Genomic DNA, 12,442 nt, shown 5'->3' on the forward strand with positions numbered 1-12,442 from the left:
TCCTGCAGCAGTTTGCAAAGAACATTCAACCTTAAGATGAATAAGTAAAAGCATCCTGTCAATGAAATACTTAGTGGAAAATTCATATGCAATGCTTTAATGTGTACAGCCTCTGGGTAGATTCCTTCTTTTTCCCTTTGGACCTGCAGTTTAGTGCAGAGGACACATGGCAAAGCTATGCAGCAGATCTTTTACACATTTCCAGAAACTTAGGTTTTCTACTTTTTGCATTTTCTCTTGATTACAGATTTGCTGCAAATCTAGATCTTGCTGTGACATCAGACCATATTTTATTATCTTTGCACAAATTCTAAGAGGAAGAAACCATAGGCAAACTAATCTACAAAATATCAAAACTGTACATACAATTTCTGATGCCCATCAACTGGAATACTGTTTGGTTTTTTTTTTTCCACACCCATTAGCCAACAGTAACATGGGAAAAAGATGAAAGAAAATAATTTTAGGGTACCTTCTCTGCTTGTTTCTAGTAAATCTGTTGCCATATATTCCCAACAGCTTAGATCAAATGTCCTTGATTATCTACCATCTAAAGAGAGACAGAGAATCCCCACGTTCCTCACATCAGAACTTTGGCACTTTAGAAAGTTTACAGATGCAAACCTCAGTAGCTCACAAGAGATGTAAGGCCACAAAACTGATTTTTTTTTCCTCCACATATAAAAAATATGAGCTCCTGAGCAGTCCCAGAGCCCTCTCTTCCAGCTGCAAATGGTTTTTTCCTACTTCATGTCTACATGGGCCTCACTTATTCTGTCCCATCACAAAGGAGAAGTGAGTTGTAGGTCCATCCATCTCACTGCTACATCACAAATTGAAGAAATGAAGACTGAAAATCAATATATTCTGCTAGTACAAACCTAAGGTATGGGATATAGACAGGGAAATATTTTTGTGATGCAGTGGGGAAAGGGTGGGCATGAAAATTTGAGATTTAGTACAATAGGATGAGAAAGAACACTTTAGTCAGCATTAAACTGGAATAAATTTGTGCATGACATTAAATCTAAAGCTTAGCATTTTGCCTGTTTTCTCTGAAAGGAGCACAAGACTTCTCTCACATGCATTTGAAACTCCTGAGATAGATTTCGGTTTTCTATAAGACACGGTTATAGAATCACAGACTCAAATCACAGACTCATCACAGAAAGATTTAGGAGCAAGGGGCCTCAGGAAGTCTGTAGTATCAGTATCTGCTCACAGCAAGGCTGAATCCAGAGCTATTTTGTGTTGTTCAGGGCTGAGCACTGGTAAGCCTGGAACATCTCCAAGGCTGGAGGTCCTCCAGTTTCTCTAGGCAACCTGACAAAGTTCTTTCTTCAATCTTCTTTGTGGAGAAGGAAGAAGAGAGCAGGAAGAACGCAGCCTTACAGCAACAGCAGAAATATAACCATCTGTTTTATAGGGAGGGGTATAATAGCTGTAGATGAGTGGGAGTAACATCGTTGATGAAAGAACATCAAAATGGCAGAAGAGATACCACAAAAGGAAGTTATTTCATATTTATGTCCCTCAAGTAGGAAACTGAAAATCACATGAGGTCTTCATACACAGCGAGAGTCCCTCCCAGCTCAGTTGCCTTCTCAGCATTGTTTTTTTTGTATTGAAAAATGAGGCATCTTCTTCCATGCTGGGGAGTTTAGTAACATGAAGACAGTGATTCCACCAGATAATGTTGTATGGCTATCACATTCCAACTTGGGGAGCAGTATCAGCCACTGCCACTACTATACACACGAATGTCCTAGATATCTACTGCAAGGATGATAGCGAGAACACTTAGTGATTTTAGCGGCATTATCACAGGCAGAAATGGATCGAGCAGTTTCTGACGAAAATTCTGGGCCGTTCTCTGGTGCAAAAGGCCCGCTCAGGTGCAAGGACGGTAGCGAGGGCTGCCCAGGAGGTGGCAATCGGGAGCCTCTCTCAGGACTAGAGCAAAGGTGGAGGGAGGCTCCCAGGAAAAAAGGTGGCTGCCTTTAAGGTGGGTTTATTTGCCTGCCAGATGGGAAGTCTGTGTGACCAGCCCCTTTCAAACAGGTAAAGGCAGTAAGGCTTCTCCACCCACTTGCCTTGATCTTTCATCATAACTGTGGGCCAGGCAGGGAGGTTGTGCAATGTGCGCGCTCCAGTCAGGAGGCTGCGGGAGAGATTCATGCGCTGTGAGCAGGAGCCGAGGCTTGGAGGCCTGAGCCAGGAGAGCAGGCAGGGGCTGGGATCAAGGCCCCCTCTCCAACCAGCATGGAGCTGAGGATGGGCAGGATCGAGCTCTCCCTTGGGATCCTTCTCTTTGGGTCTCTCCTTCCTCCTGAGGTGCTTGGGAAAGAAGGTAAGTGTGGGACCTGCTGGGCTTGGACAGCGAGCAAGAGAAAGGGACCTCTTTGAAGGGTGGGGAACGGGGCCTGGTCTGCTTGTATGGGGTCCCGGGAACAGTATAGCCTTCCTGGAGAGAAGGGCTGCAGGAAACTGGTGCCTCGGAAAGCAGGTGGGGTGCGGGGGTTGAAATCCAAGAGCAAGCCCCCGCTGTCTCTTAGTGGCTCAGTGAACTGAGCTCAGGTATGCCGTTCCCCCCTCCCTCTGCACCCCCTCCCAAATGAAGCACAACTGCCTCAACATATCTAGTGATCCAAGAGAATTCTTCCTCTGTTTGCATTAAACACATGTGTTGCAGATAACAAGCTTAAACATAAACTTATGAAGTTATTCCCCTCACCCCCTCGACAACACCCCCGCAGTTTCCTAAGGAAGCTCACTAGAGAGTTAACCCTTGTGAGCAAGAGAACAGTCATTTCTGGGAGGTGTGGGAGATGAGGCAGTCTCTTTAACCTACCTCAGTGTAGGAAGGTAGAGCTCAGCTTTACAATTTCTTCTTCCACCTCTTCTTTCAAGACCCTCCTGCTTCCCCTCTCTGTTCTACTTAGCCCCTTTTATTAGATACAGTAATCTTTTCTTCTTCTATCTTGGCAATTGCATGGTAGTTATGAAACACCTGGGAAATAGGAATCTTAGCAGAAGGGTGAGGAAGAGTAAAGCTCTGTTCAATTTCCTACCTCTCACGCTTAATTTCTGCTAGAGACTTCTTTTTGAGTCTCTCTTTTGTATGGTGAGGGTTGTCGGAGCTTTTCATCCCAAGGATAGCCCCCTTGTTTGCTGCTCCAGGCCCTTGATCGGGAGGACTTAGTCATAACTGGCAGTTCAGCCATGGGCTCACCTCAGACTGTGTGTGTGGAATGTTCATTTAAACTGTTCTTGACGTGCATATTTGTATTAAGGATTCAGCTAAATGGAAACCACTAGTAGACATTATGGAGAAAATGAACCCAGGTGAGAAGTAATACAAGGTATTGCCACACAGGCTCTGTTTTCCATATGTGTGTGACCAGTAGTTGTCAGTTACACACAGACCTCTCTGCCAACTTCTCAGCCATGTCAAGCATCTTATTTTGTCTGCATCTGTGACCTACTCTCTCTTCATGTGTCTAACAAGGAACAAGCAATTCCCTGGCATCCACTTCACTGAAATCTTTCTTCTTTTGAGTAGATTTCCCAAGTGGCTGGAGAGCCATGGTGAGATTCATAGGTCAGAGGCTGTGGACCTAAGAGTCAGCAGCCCCAAAGTACTTGCATTCCCTATGTTTTTGCAGTCCTACTGACTCGTTCTTCCTTTTGTTGGAGAATCTCTGCTGTGGGTTTCATTTGAGAGATGTATTTCTTGAAGAGTGGGCTTTGCCCACACCTGTGACAGTGATGAAGCACAGCTTACAGGCTGTGAAGGTTCACACACTGGCTTCTTCTGAGTGCCTTTTCCTTTGCTCTCTGCTAGAACTTGCTGCACAGCCCCTCTTGCTTCCACATCACTGCTTCAGGCCTGAAGTGTGTGGGATAGATATTATCTGGGTGACGGTTCTGGAAGGACAAGCTAGCACACCCTGTATGTTTTTTTTTTTTGCTACCAACAACACTAGAATAATATCTGAAATAGAGAGACTGAAAGCAGGAGAGAACTGTCTCTTCTGGACAGGGAGTCTGTGGCTTGGAAGGTTTGGCCATATGACCATCCCATGAATGCAGCAAACTTGCAAAACCTGGATTCCTGCTTTTCTCTTCTCCCAATCCCAAAAAGGTGTTTCAGAGGTGAGAATAGCAGTGCAATCCCTCTTATCTCAGATTCTGGGCCCACGGCCTGCTTCCTCATTCCATAGGACTCCTGCTGATCTGCACTTTACACTCTGTTAGTTGTAGTTGGCAGGCAGTATTTGTGAAGCAGTCAGACGAGGGGGAGGAAATCTGGATATTTAAATGCAATTTAAATGTTTCCTCTCTCCTGCCTCTCACCCTCGAATTCTTTTCTGAGATGTTTAGAAATGACCCCTCTGAATACACTCACAGGAATCCAAAAGGTTAATCCAAAGGTTTTTTTCTTGTTAGCAAGTCGGGGCTGTGGTAAGTGCACTGACATCAGTAGTCTGTTCTGTCAGTGCCAGCAGAGCCAAAGGCAGCCTTGAAGCTGTGCATCCAGCAGTGTGACTTATTTCATCTTCTCTCCCTTCTCCTTGTTTGCCTAAGAAGTGATACATTCTTAATTTCACTCTAGATCAAGACTTAAGGGCAAACTCTGATCATATTTTCAGATTTCTTTGAGGGCTAAAAATGAATAGACTACTGAATTTCTTTGTTGAATGACTCCAGAAGCCAAGACTTAATGTGAAATCTTGCAGTGCAGTCCTTTGAGAGGTGGCAGTGCTGTGCCCTGAAGCTGCTATTATCTCGCTGTCGTGGCTGGAACGTTTCTGAGGAGCAGACAGTAAAACGATTTCTAGGCCAGCATCAGACAGTGAACAGCTAGGCAGATTGAGAAGCTGAAATCTCACGGTTTTTGGAGACTGTGACAATGGAAACTCCCTTTTACCACTTCACACTGCCTGTCTTTCCCACGGTGTTTCAAGCACTGAATGGCATTTCTTGCTGCCACCGATTGATCTTTTGTGCTGGTAATTTATTTGATTGCCCCCCTGTTCATCCATTTTGTCTGCTACCTTCCTATTCCAAGGAGAATGTGAGCAGCTGCTAATAGTGTCTTCCCATTTCAATAGGCTTCGGCCTCCTGTTCCCATCCTGAGACAGCTTTAGAAAGCAGTAAATGTTGTCAGGGTTTAGCATGGCATTGCGTTTTTCAGATGTTTCCAGATGCCTGTGGGTGTTAACTGAGAGGAAGGTAGAAGAGGAGGGGGTCTCATATACGAGACAGAACTTTTAACTCCTGACTAGCTGCAGTCTTTTATATTTTCCCATTCTTCCACTAGCCATACTTTCTGAAAATAAAAGGTCATAAAGAATGTGGAGTTGTGAGGTGACAGAGAAAGTGCAGGCTTTGCCATCTTTGACAAAACTAGGATGAAGCCATTCCATGGACATGTGAGTTAGGTCACTGATTTTTTTCCCTTCTTTGGTTTTCAGTGAATCTGCTAGACACAAGCACTGCACAGGGTGAGCTGGGCTGGCTTCCAGACCCTCCAGAAGTAGGGGTGAGTATATATGTTCAAGGATGGGGAACTGCTGGGAATGTTACCAAGTGGAAAAACAGAATTCAAACTGAAAATTTATCCTATCCTCTAGGATCAGGCATCTGCAACTCCTTCCTCTCCTGAACCTCTGATCACATTTTCAAATTTCTTTGAGGGCTAAAAGTGAATTTCTTTGTGGGATGATTCCAGGAGCCAAGGCTTCATGTGAAATAATGCAGTGCAATCCTTTGAGAGATGGCAGTGCTGTGCTCTCAGTTATATTTGTCTAAGTACAGCTATTTTGTCTCAAGTACAGATGAGTGATCCTTCTAGCATCAAGACTTCAGTGATGGAGGATGGTTTCCTTTAAAGCAGCAGGGCTCTGTGGGAGTAGTGGAAAAAGGCACAAAGGAGTGGATTCAGGAACTATGTTGCAGCAGTTGAAAAGAAGGATGTTAATTTAATGTAGTTAAAGCTCCTCATCCATACTCCTATCTTTCTGGCAAGTCACAAGCTCTCCTATGGTAAAAGAGTCTTTACCCTTGCTGCTTATAAAGTAGATGTGGGCTCAGCCTGTTCCTAACTCATTTTCATAAGTTTCCTCTGTAATGTGCTTTGGCTGGTTGAAATTCATCCCAGCCTCCACCTACTCCTGGTAGTCTTGCTAGGTGAACTAGAGCCAGAGAGTGAGGTTTTCCTATACAGGCATAACTGTATGTTTTATTTGTACAGCTATTTTGTTTGTTATTATAACCTACTCAAAACAGGTGCCATAGTGACACATATGTAGATCATCTTTTGCCCATCGTTCCCTTTGTTGTCCATGTAAACTGTCTGCATGGTGATTTTAACCCAGTACTGCTCTCCAGGCATGTTCAGGATGAGGTCTGAAAACACGGAGAGAAACTGAAAAGTGCATTTTAAAAAATAATATGATAGAAAGAAGGCAAAACCTTTGTCACAGAATACCTGGTTTGGCATAAGAATTACCATACCCTTCAGTTTGTGCTACATCTGCTTTTTTAAAAAAAATAATGTTATATATTTAAAATGTAGTTGTAGTTGGGAATTTTAGAAGATGCTGGAGAACATGGTCTGAGAGCATGCTAATCTAATAGATCAAGATACTGATGACTGATAAACTAACAGATAATGAAAAATAGATTCACTGACTTCTGATGAGCAACTCTGTTGTAGGATTTTGTCTGTCATTTCCTGATAACTGTTAGTTGGAGGAGCTCACAAATTGCCACTAGCAAAAATGGAACAATGGGTGATTCTCTTGAAGTTAAACTTTGAACAAGTTTCAGAAACTGATCTTCCAAAATGCAGAAGGAAATGTGTTTGAAAGAGAACTGAGATTAATTCAGAACATTTTTTACACAAAAGAGCTAAGATTAAAATGGAATAAGCTGACTAGCTTCAGTATTAACAGGCTGGAAACACGTGAGCTGTATGCCTTACAGGGAAGAGCTGTATTTCATATAACAATGCTACTTGTATCTAATCTTGGGTGCCAGAGATCTCCCATCTGTGAGCTGGATTTCTGTCAATACACTTATCACACACAGAAGGAATTTGCTGTGAGGAATATTCATGCTTTATACGGATAAGGTCTCTAAGGCATTGCGCAGAGGAGGTTGGTTAACTCTGTGGAGGCAGAATTACACTTTGTTTTCTGCTCTTCTTTAGCCAGTGATAATGCATGAAGTGGCTTGCCACGTGTGATGTTTTCATGGTAATACAGGGTCTGTACATAAATATAGACAATGCTTTTGTTAATACATGTGCAGCCTATGTCCACCAAGCTGTAAAGCTAAATGCCAGTCAGTTTTGGACAGCACAGGTCACTATTATGGATTTTGAGAGTACACTAACTAGCAGTAAAATCTTACCTAAGTTTAGTGGTGACATAAAACTGAAGTGTCCATAGAAATTTGCTGGCTAAAAGGTTTATGCTAGCTTGCTTTGTAATAGGTGTTTTCAAAGTGTTTCATTCATTTTAAGATAAAAGCTATTAAAAACAAAGCCCTTAACAAGGCAGACTGTAGTCCTATAATTTTATCTCCCTCTCTCCACAGCCCCCTCATCATCTAGCAAATTCCTTGATAATTTTTTTTTATCTCTTTCTGTGGACTGTTGAGATAGCAATATCAAATAAACATGGAGATGTGTATTACAGTACAGTGGTAGATACCCCTCTTCTAACATGGTAGAGAATGAATGATGATCACTTTGCAGGTGTCAGGAACCAAGAACTTACTTGCTCTGACATCAAGCACTGATACAGGATGGGCAGAGAATGACTTGAGAGCATCCCTGGGGAGAAGGATTTGGGGTGTCTGTTGATGAAAGACTCAACATGTGCCAGCAATGTGTGCTTGCAGCCCAGAAGGCCAACCATATTCTGGGTTGCATCAAGAGAAGTGTGACCAGCAGGTCGAGGGAGGTGGTTCTGCCCCTCTGCTCTGCTCCTCTGAGTCCCCACCTGGAGTACTACATCCAGTTCTGGGGCCCCCAACACAAGAGGGACATGGAGCTGTTGGAGCAGGTCCAGAGGAGGGCCATGAGGATGATCAGAGGGCTGAAACACCTCTCCTATGAGGACAGGCTGAGAGAGCTGGGACTCTTCAGACTAGAGAAGAAAAGGCTCAGGGGACCTTATAGTAGCCTCCCAATACCTGAAAGAGGCCTATAGAAAAGCTGGGGAGGGACATTTTAGAAGGGCATGTAGCAACAGGACAAGAGGAAATGGTTTTAAACTGGAAGAGAGTAGATTTAGACTTGAGATTAGGAAGAAATTCTTTACTATGAGGGTGGTGATACACTGGAACAGGTTGCCCCAAGGTTGTAGACATGCTCTGCCTGGAAGCATTCAAGGCCAGGCTGGATAGGGCTTTGAGCAACCTGATCTACTGGGAGGTGCCCCTTCCTATAGCAGGGGGGTTGGAACTAGATGATCTTAAAGATCCCTTCCAACCCAAACCATTCTATGATTCTTTAAGGTCATCCCATGCTGCACAGGCAGTCTGGCTCCTTGCACTGATTTTAAAAATCATCAAATCTATTGGAAAAGTACTTCTGAAAGATTGTGATGACTAAATAAAATGACAAGGCACAGTAGTATTGCTTCCTGGCAGATTGTAAAATAACAATATAAAAATAATTTATCTTTGTTTTGCTTTGAAGTATAATTACATGAGTTTTGAACAGATGGTGATGAGAGGCTGCATTATCCTCTTGAAGTTTGCTTTTAGTAGATAAGGTTTTGAGCAACCCAATCTGGTTCTGAATTTAGCCTTGCTGTGTGCAGAATAGACTAGGGACACAGACGTCCTTTCACACCAAAATATTTCTTTATTTTCCATGAGTGTTCTGTTTGTCAGCATTTTGATTTTGTACTTTTAGCCAAGGCAAAATAAGGCTCTCCCAGTACTTGATTTAATGTATTCAGCTCTGTCATATCTATTCCTGTGATTCACTCTATCAGTTTATGTAGGCCTGTGATAAAATGTATTCAGCAAGCCAATATTTGTGTTTAGTTGCTGTGATTACTTGAAATTTTCTATTTGTCCACTATTTCTGATTTCATTTTTGTGTATACAGGAACAGTAGTTATATAATCCAGTCACATTTTCAACCTTGTATGTGAATACTTAAGTTCTTGGCCATTTGTAGTGTAGGTTGAGGTATGGTGGGCCTCTCAAGATGGCATTCTGTCTTCATACTGTTCTGTGGATTGCAAATTAAACCCAGCATTCCTTGGAGGCAAGTTTTCACCAGCTCTACAACAGTCATTGCTGACAGAAGAGACTGTTTTAACAATTTCTTCAATTTTAATTTGGTTATCTGTTATTTCCAGAATCACAAGCACACCATTGCTCCCACTAGTTGCCAACTTATGTAAATAAGTACAATTTACCCTATTGTATTAGTATCAAAAGTTCATAACTGAACAATTCTCAATTGGTAGCTTTTTAGTTTATAGAGAGTTTACTTTTCTCATATTATACTTCTGCATGGAACATAATATTATAGAAAATTCAGATGATTTTTCAATCCTTTATAGCCTGCCATTTTTGTGTACTCTGCATGAGGTGGAGACCACCATTTTTTTCTGCTGCTTCCACGCATACATCAAAATATTGCTATCAGTTAGACTTCCTACCAAGTCCCCTATTGTGAATGGTACCTGGCCTGCTCAGCTGTGGTTCATTTTCACACGGGACAAAGAATAGGCATGTAAAGCACAGTGGCTTAATGTATCTCAACCCTCTTCAGAAATAGCCAATGCCTGCAGTTACTGTGGTTCCTAAAACACTTGGAAAACTTTGGAAATGATGGAAGTCTTGTGCAGCTCTGTAGCCCATGTTTCACAGGAGGTCTGATTATGAATGTAGCAACTGCTAAAGCTATATGAATATAACTTATGTAAGCTAGCGTTCAAATTGTTATTGTTGACATTTTATTTTTCTATTAAATCCATGTCATAGTAAAAACTTCACGCTGCTCAATTATTTGCTTTAGCTAATAGACTAGATCAAGTACTTGTGACCTGTCAGCAAATTCTATATCACTGACCACATTGTTTACAGGCCTCCAGGTTCTAGCAAGGCAAGGTAGATCCCAGTTGTTGATACTATCTGATGGCTGCTTTCTGTTTCTACCATTTCTGCTCAGACAGATGGGCCTGGCCATGAACAAAACAATGTTGTGGTCCACACAGCCCTCAATTTGCGAGTGATTTCAGCACAGCGCTCCTATTTCACTAACTGAGTAGTTCACTTAATCATCAGTACCCCATTCAGATTGGAACAAGTCTCAGCAAGTCTGTAGCATCTGAAGATAGTATGAAGAATAACCATCAGAAATGCTATTGTGTGCATCTCTTTCCACAGCTGTTGATAATACACGTCCTCTAGGATCTAACTCAAAGAGCTGTTGTTGCCTCTGATACTGAAAGAAAGCATCATTCCACTCCCCAGCCTGCTCTCAGCTTAGGTATCAGGCATAGGTTTTTAAAACCCCAGGTAAATTGTTACTATATTGAAATAAAGGATGAGTGTCAATAATTAACTGGAAATGGGAATAGCTCTGGCTTCAGCCATATCCTGACATGCCCTACTGCTGTTGATATGTAGACTTATGGGGATATGTGTTGATGATAGTTACTGTATGTATATTTGGGAGAGAAGGAAAAGAATGTTGTGTGTATCCAGGTATACTTTACTATATTCAACAAAGTGGGCTGGGGAATAAGAAAAGTGAGATGAGAAGAAATTAGTTGTAAATTATTAAATAGTTGTACAATAGCTCAGATTGCATGAGCCACCAACAACTGCCATACATCCAAGAAGCAACCTCAGCTAGTGAACTCAATCTTATGACTTGAAAGGCAGAAACAACACTTTAAGCTAAAGTGAAGATGCTGTACAACCATTACATTCATTACCATGGCTGCTCAGGCACTGCAGTGACGACAGCACTGTTGCCGAGCAGTTTCAAGAAGCTTGGCTCATCTTTTTATAGCTGATAGACGAGAACGGACAAGGTTCACTGAACTTCCTCACATCAACACAAAAGCACCAGGAGTCAGCTGGAGCCTTCAGATGAGGCTGCCTATAGCAAGGTCCTCTGAGAAGACTAGCAGGCTATTTAAAGTTTAAAAGCAAAACAAATTTTATTACAATATCAACTAGAATACTGCTGAGTTTGCAGGCAGACAAGTTAGAAAGGCTTTTTTTTCTGCATGCTGCGTCCTTGCTGGGTTGACTCATGCTTTGAAGTGTGATTCTTACTAATTCAAATGCCAAATAGCAGAAAAATTTGGTAATTTCCTCTGGTTTCTTGGAAGGTTATTTCTGTGGCTTTTAAGACCCATTCTTGCCTTCTCTGTTCTTGGCCCAGAGCCTGTCATCTACCCATGGTGACTTTCATGCTGCTGTTTCCTGCAACTTCTTTTCTTTAGGTATATTTGATCATTCCAGAGAGAAGGCACAATTACCCTGTCCTGGTGTGAGATTCAATCTGATCTGATGCTCATCTTTAAAAGGAACATATAGAAATAGAGCACGTATTGCTCATTGCCATCAGATTCATTTTTCAGGTTCCCTGTAAATTTTGGAGGTGTACCATACAAAACCACAGATCGTGTAGTGTGCAAGTAACATGAGAGTAACATTTGCTTTATTGTTAATAGGATTTTAGACATGAATTCTGTCTTAAAGGCATAATCTGTTTTTCTGTTTCTATATTTTTTATAATTATTGATATTGTTAATGAGTGTTACCAAAGCAGATACATAAGAAATAAATGTTCTAACATGCCTATATGAAGTGTTGGACAAGACTATCACTCTCCCTGACCTAGTAGCATCTGTTGTGACCAAGACTGTTTTCATGCAAGACCTTAGTATGGCCAGACAGTTCAGAGAATGTGCAGACAGCAGAACCTGGATTTGATAAACAGGTTATATAACCAACGCATTGGAGTTCTGTGGCTCAAATTAGTACCTTACCTTCCCATAAGGACATGAATACAAGTTAAATTGTAAGGAGATGGGTGGGATAGAGACCTATGCACTAGTGCCCTAAAGGAAAAACAATTACACAACGCTGTTGCTCCTCCCTGAAAATAATCGATGGATCACTGTGGGAAAAAAAAAAATGTATCATCCCACCCAGAAAGATATGCAGACAAGCAACCATCACTCCTCTATTGTATAGAAGGCTCCGTGACAATGTGATGAAATCAAACTAGTCTGACCATTGACAAAAGTTCAAAGAAACACAAACAGCCTCTGTTGTTCTTAGATGTGAAGTTGTAGGACTCATGAAGTTAAAAGTCTAGTTGACTAATCAACATGCTTCTTTCATCATAATCATCTAAACTGCCCACCACACCAGAAAGAAAGCTTG

At 41.9% G+C, this 12,442-nt stretch overlaps 1 protein-coding gene across 2 annotated transcripts in view; it reads left to right on the top strand.

Annotated features, from left to right (window-relative positions):
* Window positions 1-841: 841 nt before the first annotated feature.
* EPHA1 (EPH receptor A1) overlaps window positions 842-12,442 on the top strand; it is a 35,215-nt gene continuing 23,614 nt past the window's right edge. The window contains exons 1-2 of one of the 2 annotated variants that reach the window (XM_031610221.2): window positions 842-2,350; window positions 5,479-5,546. In XM_031610221.2, the coding sequence (XP_031466081.1) occupies window positions 2,263-2,350; window positions 5,479-5,546 (156 nt within the window). In that variant the 5' untranslated portion in view covers window positions 842-2,262. Of the gene's footprint in view, window positions 2,351-2,843; window positions 2,866-5,478; window positions 5,547-12,442 lie in introns of those variants that run through there. The other variant, XM_090149313.1, reaches the window with a different exon arrangement.

This window comes from Phasianus colchicus, chromosome 1 (assembly GCF_987193195.1).
Source record: "Phasianus colchicus chromosome 1, bPhaCol1.hap1.1, whole genome shotgun sequence".
NCBI classification, from domain to species: Eukaryota; Metazoa; Chordata; class Aves; order Galliformes; family Phasianidae; genus Phasianus; species Phasianus colchicus.